General features: G+C 42.7%; 2 protein-coding genes across 2 annotated transcripts in view; one reads left to right on the top strand and one right to left on the bottom strand.

Annotated features, from left to right (window-relative positions):
• Nucleotides 1–12,683, top strand: part of JAZF1 (JAZF zinc finger 1) — a 31,804-nt gene extending 19,121 nt beyond the window's left edge. Inside the window, exons 2-3 of the mRNA XM_010142300.1 lie at nucleotides 2,953–3,122; nucleotides 10,319–12,683. Of these exons, the coding sequence (XP_010140602.1) occupies nucleotides 2,953–3,122; nucleotides 10,319–10,495 (347 nt within the window). The 3' untranslated portion in view covers nucleotides 10,496–12,683. The remainder of the gene's footprint in view (nucleotides 1–2,952; nucleotides 3,123–10,318) is intronic.
• A 1,764-nt stretch (nucleotides 12,684–14,447) lies between these two features.
• The window catches only part of TAX1BP1 (Tax1 (human T-cell leukemia virus type I) binding protein 1), a 56,628-nt gene continuing 54,785 nt past the window's right edge, over nucleotides 14,448–16,290 (bottom strand). Inside the window, 2 exon segments of the mRNA XM_010142299.1 lie at nucleotides 14,448–14,885; nucleotides 15,528–15,613. Of these exon segments, the coding sequence (XP_010140601.1) occupies nucleotides 14,684–14,885; nucleotides 15,528–15,613 (288 nt within the window). The 3' untranslated portion in view covers nucleotides 14,448–14,683.

Genomic DNA, 16,290 nt, shown 5'->3' with positions numbered 1-16,290 from the left:
GCGTTAGGCACCACACGGGCTGCTGCTCGTAGAGCTCTCAGACACTGACAGCTGGGGAAATTAAATTCTGAGGTGGAGTCAGTTAATAGTCTGACAAAATCAGTGTTGTTTTTCTATGGCAATTGAAACAACATAATTATGTAAAGGATAAATTTTTATTGCTGATTTTTTCAAGACAGTAAGGTTTCTTTTGTATTTTGTTTACACCAGGACTCTTTTAAATACATTTTTAATTTTTTTTTAAACTATTTTTAGAGTACAAATAATTGTGTTCAGTGGGACAGTTAGATAGAAGCAGTGATAGAACTGCAGTTCCAGCTTTCTGTACAGTAATAAGCCTTTCAGGTACTTGGCACCATAGTATTACTGTTTTGTGCAAGAATAAATACATATTTCTATGGCTATTCTTACTTGGAAAAGCTCATCATATTTGTAAAATATAGGTCTGGATTAAACAAGACAACTTTTACTTTTTAACTCTTGATTGTACTAGACAAAATCTTGTATTTTGGTTCAGGTAAGCTAATTAAAACTGTAAGGATGGTCTGACCTCACAGATGCTTAGGCCTGTGTTTTGGTTTCTTCTGCCTGTCTCTTCCAGTGTGTCTACCTACAAGTGAAGCATGGGTGAAAGGTCTTTCAGAAAGGGGTCTTACTGTACAGAGTTACTCGAAAAATTAAAAGGGTGCCCTGAAAAATACAGGAAAACCTGCAGAAATGTGTAATTGGAATGATTGCTGCTTCTGCCCAGTGTTCTGTGTATCTCCTCCCTTGTATTCCATATGGCACAGTAAGTTTTATAGGGCACTGATCGTTGTTTCACAAAAGCATGCTCTTTGTTATCACTCAAAGTAGTGATAGCCTTAGGAGGTGTCATACAGTCTCAAATGGTTTTTCAATTGGGAGGAAAACACCCGCTCTAAAGGGGCGTTATAAAGGGCGTGATTATAACGGCAGAAGTTGTTGCTATCACTGTTTAGACTTATGTATTTTCTCATCCCAGAGCACATACGTGTATTTACAATGGGATTTTCTGTTGCATCTGCTTAAAAAAAAAAAACACACCCAACCCACTGGGCTAAAAAGTTTGAAAGGAACAGCTTGAGGAATTTTTTCCATCAAGATACAATCAAGGGCAGGAAATCATAGAAGCAGAGTTGTGGTTTCGCCTCCATTTTTTTATTCGTTAATTAAACTATAACAACTCTTAACTTCATTTTAGGTTAACTGTTCCTAGAGTTCAGAAATATTTTAAGAGGTCAATAATGCTTTCTTTGGCTTTCGCTCGTTCGGTGTGGGATAGGGAGTCGCAGTCAGCAGGGCAGAGTTTTCCAGATGTGCCGCTGAGCCCGTGTGCGTGCGCTCATGTCTACCGTTGTTGACGGTGGGAAACCATCCATCTTTCCTCATCTGCGCACCATCCCGTATGGATGAAAACCACAGGAAAGAGTCGTGGATCGCCTGACATCTGTAAGTGAACTTACAGTGTCTGATGAAAGCTCAGGAGCCCTGAGTACTGGGAACTACCGGTTGACACGCATTTTTACTCAATGATGGAGAGGCGCCGAATCTGAGAAAGAGTTCTGGGGGAGGGGGAACCCGAAGGGAAAAATTTGAGACAATTGGTGTGTATTTAGTTTCAACGGAAGCAAAAAAAAAAAAAAAAACAAACCAAAAACCACAAACCGCATGAAATGCCAGCGATGCAATAGCAGCAAGACAATGGGTGTATATTGATATTCAAAGGAAGCAAAAAAAAAAAAAAACCAAAACAAAAAACCAAGACCCCATTGTACATTGCAGCAGGGATTTTCTCTGTGAAGTCAGGACCTCGCTTTTCAAGTGCCGTGAGGCATCTGTCTGCATTTTCTTCTTGGCGTGTGGAGCTGCTTGGAGGCATGCACTCACAGGGCGCATGAGGGAAGCAAACAGAGCCCTGCAAGTGTCACATAACTGTCTTTAATAACGGGAGCTATTACAGCACTCGGCTCCAAATCATCTTTCAGCAGAAAGGATAAAATTTAGCAGAGCTGGGAAGGAGAAAGAAGAAAGGGGAGGGGAAACGCAGCACCACCTCCTGCTGACACCACAGAAGTTTCCCTCAGCTTTCCCTCTCTCTCCCTCTGTGCATATATTTTCATTTTAATCAGCCGGGGTTCTTCCCTCCCCTGCTATTTTTTTTTTTTTTAAACTGGATTTTTATAGTTGGAATTCTGCTTTCCTAATTTCTCTTGTTTCACATTTAACTTCTTCAGCGGATTTCATTAATAGTTACTGCAATTACAAATAATAAACAAACTCAGCACCAGCTGCTCAAATGGCTGTCATAGCGTATCTGGAACATAATGCGGTCTGTTCGGGGCAGCCACACAATGCAATTTGTCCCCACACCTGAGGGAATGAATTTCACAACTATAATTGCCACAGTATAATTCTTATTAATGTTGTGCTCTAATTCCTATTAATTCCAAAGGGCTAGTAAATGCATTAGGACTTGTCAACATATTATTTTACACTGTTTATGATCTGTAGAATTACGCTCTTCAGTATTGTATTGCATAAAGAAAAGCCTTAAAATTAGCTTTAATTGCAGTGTGGGGAAAAAACCACATTTTCTGTTCAGGCACTGGGAAAGACGGAAGGATCCTGGTGTTTGAGGAGTAATGAAACTGCATTTTAAAACCAGTCCTTTGAACATTCTGTGCCACACAGCTAACGGTTTATGAAGATGTATTAATAATGCCTGTCCTGGTTATTAGAAAAAGAACCACTGGTGTCCTTATGAAGAAATAAATAAGAAAGATAGGTTTATAAAATTAAGAATAACTGTCTTTCTTCCAGCAAAGACAAAATTACAAGCTATTGTAACTGAGGTAATAAATGCAGAATGTGTTACCTTGCTGTGCTCTTCTTTCTTTATTCTCATTTTATCTCACTACTCCGCTTCTCTAGGTAGTGAATATGATGAGGAGGAAGTAGACTATGAAGAATCAGACAGTGATGAGTCCTGGACGACAGAAAGTGCTATCAGCTCTGAAGCTATCCTTAGTTCAATGTGCATGAATGGAGGGGATGAGAAACCTTTTGCCTGTCCTGTTCCTGGATGTAAAAAAAGATACAAGGTAGGTAGTAGTGGAGACCTACCCTGTTTTCTGCTAGTGTAGTAAGGGGTTGGGGCGGGGGGAGGCGGGGCGAGTCAGAGAAGAGCCTCTGAAATCAGTTTGTACCTGTGTGGTTTAATAGTTTTTGTGGTATTTTAGCAGAGTATGTGTTTTACTCACTGGTTTCCTCTCAAGCTGAGCCAAGTTACCAGTTTTACAAAGGATGTAGCCTTTTGCATCCCTGTCTGCAGAGAGAGATTAGTACAGCTATAGACTGTTTTGCTTTACACGTTTTAAGTCGCTTTCTATCATTAGACAAATTAACTGCAGATTGCAGGAGGTACTAACAGCAAAATAATCCCTTGGGTCCCTTCCAGAGACACTAAATAAAAAGCTTCTGCCCGTCAGTGCCAGAATTAATTTCTTCTGCCTGCCTGCTAGAGATACTGCCTCTGCTTTAGCAAGACCATGCCCAGGGTACTTTTCCTGGTAAAGGTGACGTGCAGAAGGGTGGTGGTTAATGTTTTGCAGGTCAGAGGTCACCTTGGAAAGGCAGAACCTTGGAGAAATTCTGGCATCGTTCTGTCCTGGGTCCCAGTCCCATGAGCCATCTGCACAGCTGTCAGTGTCTCTGGCCCCACATGCAGGGCTTGCATCCTTCTGCTGGGAAAATATTCCCCCAACCCCACTTTTTAATTACTCTCCATCACGAGAAATTCCTGTCTGCCTGTGGCAGTGAAACCTCTTTAACTTTGAACCTTGAGCTGACTGGTACAGAACGTGCCCTGATGTTGTGAGGACAGACTGTGGCTTTGCATGAACCAGTGCAGAGACAGATGAAACTGTGTTGAGCAGCTTGGGCTTCAGCGTGGTATTCTATGGCCATTGACGACTGGGAACAGAAATAGCTTGTTGGCACACGTCCTTTAAATCATTTTCCAAAGTTTTTGCAGGGAGCACTGGAAAATTCAACCACTCACCCTAGAAAAGCACCCAGAAAAAGCAGTGTCAGTTGGGTTGGTTTTATACTAGTTTATTTCATGGCTTCTCCTCTAAATAAGTGGAAAGTATGGACTTGAAAAAGAACAGAAATATAAATGAGAAATATAGGAAGACGGATAACATTTGAGATAAAAGAGTTGTGACAAGAATTACTAAAGTGTGTGAAACCATGTAGTGGGCAAAACCATGTTTCAGTGACACTGCCGCTGTTCTGGACTGCCACAGCTCCCACAGCAGCAAATCACAAGACTCAGGTTCACGTACAGATCAGTTAACACTGGCAGTACTTAAACCATGGGCAGGAAAGCAGCGCGCTCATTTCTTAGTGATACACGAGGGGGGTTTTGCAGATATTAGCCTTGACTATGTATGTAATGGTTATTCCCTTCAGATACAGGAAAAACTGAACACTGTCTTCAGGGGCAGGGCAGAGGGAAAGATGTTTTCAGACTTTTTGCAAGTTATTAGTTTGCAGATATACCCACATTATTCAAGATTAATACTTTCTCGTTTGTGGTAGAAGCTGTGCCAGATGCAGGGGATAGTGTAAAAGCTAAATCCCTCGCTCAGGAAGCAGACAAGCTGCGGAGGTTGTTAGAAGTCTCTGTGTCCACAGGGCATCTCCACGTTGCAGAAAACCCTCACTTATTGGCAGAGGCTAGAAGGAGAAACCTGTAATTTGCTATATCCTGTCTGTTCTCTGTCTGACTGCCAGCCCCATGCCTTTTTATTGCCCATATGAGCAAGCTGTTCCTGCCAGCTCCTGCTATCTCACTACCTTCATCTCAAATGCATGAGGACTGACTAAGGGATGTCGTGTACACCATTAACGTTAGAACAGTCGGACAGGGAACAAATTAATGACCCTTAGAGAGGCTGACAGACGGCAATAGTAAATAAAAAGTTCCGTGTTTTCCTGAGAGACTCACCTCTGTTTAGTCCTGATAGGAAAACACGTTTCCTCAAACCCTGCCTCACCTCATTTCTCTTTTCTGCGGGCTCTGTTTCCTCCCTTTTTTCGTCAGCCTGATTTTATTCTTTTTTCATTTTTATCTTTGTTTCCTTCCTTTTAGCTCTGTGTCAGCTGTGTTTTTTGTTTCCTCTTCATCTTTCTTCTGCTTAACCACGTCCTCTGATGAATTATTTGCAGAGTCTGGGTAGGGAGTCCTGTGATCAAAGCACTGGGATTTTCTGGTGGGTACTGGATAATCACAGTCAGGGCTGTAAAACAATTACAGTGCTCCAAACAGGAACACGGACATGCACATACAGTAATTGCCAGGCTCACTTTACGGCTGAGAAAGGATGCATTCCTTCAGCAAGCGAGGAGGAAAGAGGATATACACAGTTTTCTTTTGTCTGGCCTTAGGTGACGTACGTTTGAGAAGCAGAGACATTATTTTTAGATGTGTTATTTGTATTACAGTACTGCTTAAAGGACCCAGCAGGGACAGGGCTTCTTTTTGCAAACAATATACAAGGATAAAAGATGGCCTGTGCCCTGAAAAGTCATTATGGAAAGGTAAATAGGACAAGAATGAGGACAACAAATACTCCCAAGGAATGGTCTGGGGCGGACGATGGAAACTGTGATGAGAACATGTTTATACACAAGCACAGATGAGTATCAGAAGAGCCCACTGGCCTCCTGCCCAGCTGCTATCTCTTGGCAGTTTCCCACAGGCAGTGCGGTAGAAGTGAGTCATAAACACTTCGTTGTTCTTCAGGAACTTTACTTGCTTATAAAACACATGGCAAAATTTTCTTGAGAAGCCAAAGATTCTGGGGGAAAAAAAAACCTTTAAATGTATAATTTTGTTTGTGGGATAGACAGAAACAGCTAAATGAACCTGGAGCAGACTGACTTCTAGATGCTTAGAACTCAAGCCTCTGAACTCATTTCTGAAATTGGCTTTCTCCTTCTCTAATTGTGGACACAGAGAACAAATTATAAGTATTTTAGAGTTTGCCACTTAAGGATTTTTTTTTCTTCATATGATTTGTATTTGATGACTTAAATTTGGGTTTTAGTAAATCACCTGCATGTTTCAAAGGAACCCAGAGATCTTAGCCTTGTCTCTGCAGAGTTCACCCTCACCAGATCAAGAATTTACATTCGCATTTAGATGCCCCGTCCAGAACCATGTGGGTTTGAGTAGTTAACGTACTCTGCAAAATGCCACCTGTAGGAGCTAACGTGTGGGTTTATGAAGGTGGCAGTTAGTTTTCCTTTAGGTCAGTACCACCTGTATGCTGGCTATTTCATCTCTTGCTCTAGAGAAGGACATTCAAAATGTGTATAAGAGGTAGATAAATTTTCTCAGGGAACTTCCGTCCAGAACCATGTGGGTTTGAGTAGTTAACGTACTCTGCAAAATGCCACCTGTAGGAGCTAACGTGTGGGTTTATGAAGGTGGCAGTTAGTTTTCCTTTAGGTCAGTACCACCTGTATGCTGGCTATTTCATCTCTTGCTCTAGAGAAGGACATTCAAAATGTGTATAAGAGGTAGATAAATTTTCTCAGGGAACTTCCAATGAGCAAAAGAATTTTGATACATGAGAGAGAGAGAGAGATACGAGAGAGAGGGAGAGGAAGAGATACAAAACCCCACACAAGCTTGTATGCTTTTTGGCCTTGGGCTAGAGAAGTTCTCTCTTCCAAGAATGTCAAAGCATTGAGCTGGCCTTTCTGGCAGGGGATGGAACGGTGGTCCTAGGCCTGTTGGGTGGGCAAACCCCCTGGGAAGGCTGATGGAAGAGCAGTGAGACTCAGCAGAGCTTAGAGAGGGAGGATATTGATGTGAGAGAGGGGAAAGGAGATAGATTGACTTGAAAGAAGGGACCAAGCCAGAGCTTGCAAGGTGAGCAAAGAGGAACTGGACCCACAAAGAAAACTTGAGGAGGAACAGCCAAGAGATACGAAAACATGTATGAATGTCCCAAGTCCTGAAACAAGAAATCTTCCCAAACTGTCCTTGATGGCTGTGTTGCTATGTGAAGGGGACGGTGAGCTCTCGCGCCTTCTGCAGTGCAGTGGCTTTGTGAGTGCTGCCGTGCAAGGGGCCCTGCCCACCTGCAGACCAGGTAGTGCCAGTCTAAACTTTCATATCTCCTCCTGATCTGGCCCCTGGTTAATAATTGTTTCCTCCTGTTTAAGTTTTTAGAGTGCCCTTCTATACTGCCATCTTCTTTCTCAATCATTTAAGAGAGTAAATAATGAGCAACCTAAGTAACCAGAGCAATAAAAGTGATGTATGAGTTTGGCAGTGGGGTTTGCCATAGCTCGACAAACTCAGCCCAGACATACAACAAGGTGTTTACATTACAGCGGTGGAAAAAGTGCTGAAGGGACGACTGCAGCTCTAGCAGTTCTCTTTCAGACAGGAGTACAGGTCAGATTTCACGTCTTACCAGCTCCTCATATGCTGCGTGCTTTGCTATTTTTCAGATGTTCTGTGGCCCAGGTCATTCCACATAGGTTTCTGGTTTAACCTGTACGTATATTTTTCTGCCTGAAAGTACCCTACCCCCTCATCAAAGCATGTGGTGTACTTGAACCTGAGTGGATCGTTAAAAAAATCTGGATCCGGAGAACACCGTTGGTGTGGAAGAGTTGGCAATGTTTGTGACTGCAGATTTATGGCACCTGTAGCATTTGATACTCGTTTAAAAGCATCTTAAAGTGATCTCTTTCTTACAAAAATTGAAGTCTAAACAGGTTTCTGTAGTTTGCCAAAAGAGACATGTATAGAGTTTGGGGATAGCTTTGTTTTTAAAATTTCACTGCAGCAGCAGTTTAGTAGGTCACCCCAGATTTTCTCATCTGTGGGGGCACAGGTCCTTAACAGTACTTAGGTGTGACAGATGCCTTATGACAGTCCTCCTGCCATCCAGTGACATCCCCTGGCCCCTCACCCCTGTGGTCCTGCGAGCGCTGGAGGTGTTTGCTAACTATGTGCAAAACCATCTAAAAGCTGCCTCAGGATCTCAGGTAACTTGCAGGGAATTCCCTTGACTGCTTTTGAGACCACTTTGTAGCACTGATGGGCTCTTGCCTGGGTCAGTGGGTATGGCCGCCTGCCTCCTCTGAATACTCCTCACCCAGAAGTAACCTGCACTCAAGGCTTGTGTTCTTCTGTCTGGTTTGTATCAGAGGCCGATGATTCCCATCGCCCCGGTCTCAGGCGACAGCTGTGCAGGAGTTGTCCAGCGCTTCTAAGGATGTAAAGGACAGTTGGGGGGCTGGATTTGCAACTTCAAGTGAAGATTCAGTGCCTGGGTGCTCTAGAGGAGAGAAGTGTGGGCAGGGCAGTTACCTGCAGCCTTGCACCGTGCCTTTTTTTTCAGGGTGGGTATTTTAGGCAAAGTTCTTCTTCCTAAAGGATGCCCACAAATCAACCTCTCCAGACACCCGGGCTGCCCTAAAGGGCCACTTCACCAGTACAGGTGACACAGGGCGACCTGCGTCCTGACAAGAACAGCACTGTGCTCAACTCTGTGAGCAAAACAGAGAACTGGTTTTGCTCAAATATTAAAAAGACATTGCTGCCGTGACACAGTTCACGAGTAGTAAATAAGGACCAGCATTTTACGTCGTAAGATGAGAACACCAGAGCTGTGTGGGAGTCGGGGTGGTTTCTCTTCCAATTACGCTCCTCCCTGCTTCCCTGATGATGGAGCTTTAAGTTCCTTACACTTTGCTGTCGTGAGCTGTGGCTAGAGCAGGGCAGGGGAGGGCAGCGTGCCAGGGGACTGTTTCTCTCAGGAGTAGGACATAACACCTGAGATCTGACTTGGAGTAAGCTGGACCAGGAGGTAGGGGAGGAGCAAGGGAGGCCTTGGCAGGAGGGTGGTATTGACAGTGTTAACCTCACGCCTTACCAGGGTTTGCGTTCTGGTGTCTGTGGAGTGTTCTGAAGTTCTAGGAGTTGTAGCTCTGTTCTGTTCACTGAAGGCTTTTTCTTCTTCCCCACCCCCTTTTTTTAGACAATGGCTTAACTTTTCAAGTTGCTCTCAGTTCCGAGCTGGAGTTTCCACTTACTGTAAGCTGCACATTGATAAAACTGAATTTGTTGTTGCTTAAAAGAGCCAAGGGGACTTTTTATGATGTGCAACACCAGGCAGTGGTTCAGCAAAGACAAAATGCCTAAAACTTAACTTAGTGGGTTAATTAGTACCCAGGCTGTTAATTGATTTTAGCTTGTGCTTTTAATATTTTTTTAAAAAACCTGAGATACGTATCGGAAACTTCAGAGAGGACGCAGTAGAGCCTCAGAGCTGTAGCCTTTTGTCACAAATTGTCTTGGCATCTTCTTCAGTTTCTCCCTAGGAGAAGCTCTGATGACAGACAGTTTCCCTGGCCTCAGTTACCTAAAACCCCACACGCTTTTAGTGGAAGCAGATGAGCGAGACTCCAGGAGGACGAACCCTACATCATGCAGTATTGCAGCAGCTGTTGAGACCACAACAGCTTCTTCCATTTTTGCCACAAATACGTTCGAAGGGGGACAGGGGTATGACTGTGATTTATGTTTAGCAAGATCCTTGATAAATCTAGCCAAAGTCTGCCTCGTTCTCTGACCTTGCCAGCGTAAGGGTGTGTTGCGATGCCGTCTTTCGCTCTCTCTCCAAATCAGCGGAGATCAGTTTTAGCTGTAGAATATTCACAAACAATAGATATTTCGAAGCCGGTTTCTCTGGATCGTTTTCTGAGCGCCCTGTGTAACTCTCTGAGCTGAGCATTCCCTGCAGTTAATTCTTTAGAGACAATGTGCTGGTGCCTAAAGACACATCTAGAAACAATGGTGCAAAACGGAACAAACACACCACAGGGGGAGCTTCAGCTTTTTGAAGAAGTGCAACTTCATGAAGAGTCGTCTTCATGCCAGTTCTTTGTTCGCGTGTCAGTGAACCTCTGAAAGATATTTGTCAATGCCGTACGAAAAAAGTCAGGAAGCAAAGAACATCCATGGCTCTTTTGGAAAGAGCCTTAGGTACCTGGGTAATTAAGTTCATACTTCAGAATAGCAGATTATTCTCCTTCATATATATCCCACCCTGTATCTTGAAAGCACAACACATGTTTAACACCCAGCAGGAGTTCCTAGCGATTTGTGTGATTATCACCTTAATGGTGATCAATTTGGGGTTTTCAACTGGAAGCTAAGCCATTATCTGACCACTTGTCCACTAACTTTTTACCTTCTCGCTCACAGAATGTGAATGGTATAAAATACCACGCCAAGAATGGCCACAGAACGCAAATCCGCGTACGCAAACCATTCAAATGTCGCTGTGGAAAGAGTTACAAGACAGCTCAGGGCCTGCGGCACCACACAATCAATTTCCATCCCCCCGTGTCTGCTGAGATTATCAGGAAGATGCAGCAATAACATGCTGGTCACAAATGTGCCAAGAAATCCTCACCAGCAGTTGCTGATTTTGAGAACAGCCACCTTTTTCAGGGGAAGCATTCAGCAACCCTTTAAAAAAGTTAAATGCATGCTTTAAAATTTTCTGTAATTTTGGAATGATGTATCTTTGTAGGGTTAATGATTTTGTACATTTGCACATGTAATCATCCTCCCCATTTTCATTACTTTGAGATAAGGTGCTATAAAAGCTATAGGTTCTTCAGAACATTTTTCTCCAAAACAAAACAAAACAAAAAAAACAATGAGGGGGGCGTTGTGTATTTAGTTGTCCCGAAGTGTTGAACAGGAGCGAGAGGAGGAGAGCTTGGCACTGACATCCTTCCGAGGTCATGATGTGATGGAGACTGTCAATGCGTCTGTCCACATGTGTGCAAAACCAAAACACCACCATCCTCGTCAAACTAGCGTTAACATGCCTTACGTAACGGAGTTATCAGCGGAATAGCAAGTCTTTTAGGTAATGGAGATATAAATAAGAAAGAATGTTTAACATAATATGCTAAAAATATTTTCATACTTAAATAACATACATAAAAAGGTGCGCTTGCTGTATTTTATATTATCTTGCAAATCTTTTTTTCTCCCTCTTGAAATGCTGAAAATCTTGCCATTTGAACTAGTAAACAATCACTTTAGCGTTAGAAATTACTACTTTTTTTTTGTACAAGATGTCATATTGCATTCACGCCCATCAAACTTTTGAGGACCAATATCCCAGTCCAACTAAATATTTACCCCTGAACTGTTAGAAAGACACTTGGAAATACTTAAGTGCAAATTTATGTGTGTGTGAGAAACAATTATTATCTTCATCTCAGATGAAGTTTTAAAGCACTTTGTAGTTCTCTATTGCCAACAGATTTAATGTTTTATGTGTTGCCAATTCTTGCAACTACTGTACGAGCACGTGCCTGTGGTTGCAAATAAAAATTAAAAGTTCTACGCATGGTTTAAGGAGGTCCATTATTTGTGCTAAGGGAGTTTCTAATGCCGCTCCCTCATGTTCATTGTATTTTGAGATTTTCTTTGTGCATTTTTTGCTTTGCATTGTAGGTCACGGCATTCCGTTTGGACCTGTCTGTTTAGCTTTACGATTAATTTTGCTGAAATATGACATATGAGCCTTACTGATGATTAAGTGCTTCTTGCAGCAGGTGGTCAGAGACCGACTTGACTTAAAACAAAAGCCAACACGTGAGCGCTTTGTGTCTGGACCATACCTGAACATGTGTTGCTTACCATCCTGCCTTGAGCGTTCTTCTCTCACAAGTGCTATTCTTGGAGTTCAGCTGGCCAGGAGCAGAGGTGGGCAGCCCCTGCCCTGCCCCAGCCCCAAAACACTTCTTACACGGTGAGGGTTAGGGAGAAACGCACCGTGTTAAACACAGTCATTGCCTTTGCTTAGGTCCTGTTCTTTTAAGTGCAAAAGAAAACTCAATAAAGGAGGAATGAGCTTTCCCTTTATTTTTTTTTTCCAAAGCTTTAAAGGAGAACTTTGTGAGGATGACAATTAACTACTCCCCAGCAGAGTAAAAGTCTCGTTAAAACACTGAGAAATCAGCCTAACGAATAAGCCTTTAGAATGAAACACCAGTGTTTTAAATCCTGGAGAGGCGGCGGTGCGTGCCTTGCACAGCGCTGCCAGCCGCGTTTGAAGGATGATCCAGACGTGAGAGTTACTGGTACGCACAGGGCCCCAGGTGGCTGCCTCCCACCTTGGGCAGGTTTGGCAACAGATCTGGCCTACACGTACCCTTTGGCTCTGCTCCTTGTGCAAGAAACTACAGGCTGGGTAAGTTCATTCAACAACAGCTAAACAGTCGTAACACATCATTGTTGCATGTGATTCCTTTCAACTATAAAAATGAAATTCCAGTTTCTATTTACCTTTTCATTGTGACAGTATTATTAAACAGGTAAAGATGGGACTATTTTGTTATACTGTGTATAGTGAATGTATTGTACTGTGTCTGTGAAAAGTGTGCTTTAAATTATATTTTCATATGTTTTGTTGGGGACAAAGTACTTTAAGTTTGAAAGTGACAGAGGTTTGTTTTAGAACTGAAGGCAACTTAAAGAATTCCTGTCAAGAAAGCTGCTTATAAATGTAAATCAAATCTCATTTAAAATAAACTGCCTCTGAGCTAAAAAGACTGCGCTTCACTCATTACTAACCTCTTCAGGTAAGTTCTTGAGCTCTGTGGAGTCTTTTCTTTCTGTATTTTCCTTCGGTATCACCAAACTCAGCATGCAGGAAACACCTGAAGCAACTTCAGCACTAAACCATTAATGCACAAAACTACACAGAACACTACGGGCTGGAGAAAAAAAATACAGTGCTTTGATTCAATCAGTCAAAAGGACCTCAGAGTTCCCAAGCTTTTTTCTTCCAACATGACAACAGGGCTCAGGCTAAAGGGTAAAATTTACACTGATGCTACTGAAGCCCCTTGCTAACATTCGGCTAAGGGTTACCTTTCTTCTGCAGGTTTTCAGGGGAAGTGGCTGTCACTACGACAGGAGAAATCCTTGACGTGTTTGTTTGGCCTTTGTCACGTACCTGCAGACTCACTGGGCAGGTTACTTTAAGCAGTCCTGTCAGGGTGGCTATTTTGCAGGAAAACTATTTCCCTAATTCCTTGTATATACACACAGATCTGAGAGCAGTCCTTGCTCTGGCACAGTCAGGTTTCGATGTTGCCCTGCCTGCGTGGGATATCAACCTGAGAGTCCCTAAGTCTTTCATAATACGGAAACTGGTAATATTTTGGATTTATGGTGTGCTCTAACCGTTTCCGTATGCTGTTGAATTATGGTAAGAAAAAAATATGACAAAACATTCTCTCAGTCACCTCCGTGCCTTACCTCAGACCATCTCCTGACGTGAAGTTAACAGTTCAAAGAATGTAAGACATAAAATGGAACACAAGGACCGGTGAAGCACCCGCTACCCAAGACACTGCGATTTACCCATGTCAGTGCAGTTTTTAACAAATCCCGCACTGAACAGGAGACTGCACACGTGGTTCAAGAGAGAACCACAGACAACAGAAGCTACCCAAAACCTTAATCCCCGAGTCTCCCTCTTTCAAAAAACATAAATAGATGTGAGCAACAGTTTCTTTGTCATACAAGGCTGAAACATCCTTTACTGTAAGTATGTAATGCCTAAACTGTTTTATTTCAAAACAGGCAGCAGGGAAAAAGAACCACTGACTCCATGAATAATTCTGCTTTTAATGTTACAAGACTACTGTACAACAAGTGGAAAGCAAACTTAATACAATCAAGGTAATTATAAAATGTTTAGATATACACACAGTTGTACTTACTGGAAAGAACAGACATAAAGTTAAAATGCAGAAGGTTGTAGAAGCCCTAAGCCAAAAGGAACACAACTCACTGTTGTGAAAATACAACTATTTTCTACTGAACACAATTCCAACATAATGGCAATGATCTTTTTAAACAATTAAATGCCTGAAAGTAAGCACAGCAGTTTCTTTCAACTCAAAAATACTGCCTCAAGGTATAACGTACTGAATTTAACATTATCCCTTAAGGCAAACATTCTATATGTAAGACTGAACTATTTGCCATTCCTTTTGTTGCAAGCACGTAACCTCACCGGACATGCATCCACACTCCAGAAATGTGCTAGGTAACTATTTTCGTAGGGTAAGTAATGTCACTTCCTGATGTAACTGTTACTCAAAGGGAAGCTACACAGATTTGCCAGGAGAAACATCTGTTTATTATATTTTTAATCACATCTCAGTTATCATTGTCAAGAGAAACCACAGGTGTTTTGGTGGCTTTTTTTTTTGTAGCTGAAGATGACCATGGAGTGATCTCATTTTTTTCTGAGGCCAAGTATTCCTGCGTCCTTATAAATTCCACCAGGTAGGGGAATAAATAGCCACACACACAGCAAGTTGGGATTTTGGGGGAGGTTTTAGTATGCTGTTCGGTAGAGAGAGAAGATAACCCAAGAGCAGCTTACAGCCACGATCGATCACGGCTCCTATTAGTGTACATGAGTTTGAATCAGAAGTTTGCAAGGTTACAGAAGAGCTGCACTGGGTTTGTTCCGTAGTGGACAACTCAGTGTTGGGTTTTTTTAAGCTATGCTGCAAAGCAAAGTATTTAATCAAAGTTTAATACGTTCTGATCAAAGTGTGTCTGAACATGGCGCTCAAACCCTTGCTGGTCATAGTCAGGTGGGAACTGCTCACTGCACATGGGGCACACCTTCCAGTGGCTCTCAACATGTTCCTCAAACTTGCTCTGATCGTAGTTGGGTGGAAACATCACATCGCAAAGAGGGCACTTCTTGTGAACATCAAAGCTTCATGAAGAGGCGGATAGAAAGGAAAAAGGAAACTGTTACTTAATCTGTTATTACAAAATAAAAGTAGGATCTTGCTGCCCCTGACATTAAGAACTTCCCTACAAGCTTAAATTTGAGCAGACTTTGTGTCTAAACGAGTATCACAGAGCTAATTTAAATGCCTTTGCTAAAAGAGCTCAATACAGTTAAAGCATTTTTACACAGGAATTCCGGAGTAACCTGGCGTTCTAAAAGTGGAATAATTTTGACAAAGTTCCAGATACCACTAAATACGCTTCTGTTGAACATCTTAATGGCCAAGCAGTTCCATGGGAGCCCACTCTCCCTGCTATAAATGGTTGCTTTTAGCAAACATAACACTTTATCAAAGCTCTAAACTTAGGTTCAGAATTAAGTTGGAAAGAGAGGGGGAAAACCCAAAACTTATTCATCTACTCAAGAAATTGTCCACATTCCATCAAAATAAGGTATAACGTAATGTCTTCCCAGTCTAACAACATGTTCTCTGATAGCTAATTGTAAACCAAGCCTTCATTGAAAATGTTCACTGTTTTTCATCTGCACCCCGTTGAGTAACGAAGTCCGGTCATACAGAAACCTGTCCATGCCATTAAAGAACAAGAGAAGGTTAGCATTTACCTGGAGTCAAAGCAGAAACCCGTTCCACGTTCGTGCAAGAGAAGACTTGGAGGATCAGGAGCAGAAGGTACAGTGTTGTCATCGTCCTATTGAAAAAAGGATATATTTTAAGTAATACTCACTAGAAGCAGCTTTTTAAATTTTTCCTCCAAAAGCATTTTTATTATCAAGCAGAAACATGGGTGAAAATTTCACTTTATAATCTCTGCAGTGCTAAGTTCTGCTACAGCATACAAAAGGGAGCCATGGTTACCACACACAGGCTGCCTTCGGACCACGTACCTAGAGCAGGAATCTGTGCCAGTACTGCCGGCACACTCCTGCTAACAAACGCTGGGGCTACAGAGATGCAGGTCCCCTCACCGTTAACACCTGGGGACTATGCCAGAGCAGAAAAACCTGTGTCAAACTGAACATGGGGCATCACACTACAAACCACAACAGCGTTTTATCGAGAGCTAGAACACAAATTCTAGACAACAGAATGTCAAGTCACACTTTGAAGATCTGCCGATATAAATTTCAGCAAGGGGGAAAAAGACACGGATTTCCATTCACACGCCTGCCTCCCTCCAGTCAGCTCCAAGCGATCTGCCGCAGCTGCTCTCAGCAGCCTGGCATGTGGCATGTTCCATGGTGCCGTGAGGCACCTCAGCTGCATCGCTCTGTTCGGCTGCTCCCTCCCATCAGCTCTGTCAGCTGTGCTCTCCCTTCACGGACACTAGCAACACGTAAATGGCTGCAGCGGGCGCTGATGAGGATC

The sequence above is a fragment of the Buceros rhinoceros genome, unplaced genomic scaffold, assembly GCF_000710305.1.
Source record: "Buceros rhinoceros silvestris isolate BGI_N320 unplaced genomic scaffold, ASM71030v1 scaffold5258, whole genome shotgun sequence".
Lineage (NCBI taxonomy): Eukaryota > Metazoa > Chordata > Aves > Bucerotiformes > Bucerotidae > Buceros > Buceros rhinoceros.
This window is presented reverse-complemented; position numbering and strand designations above follow the sequence as displayed.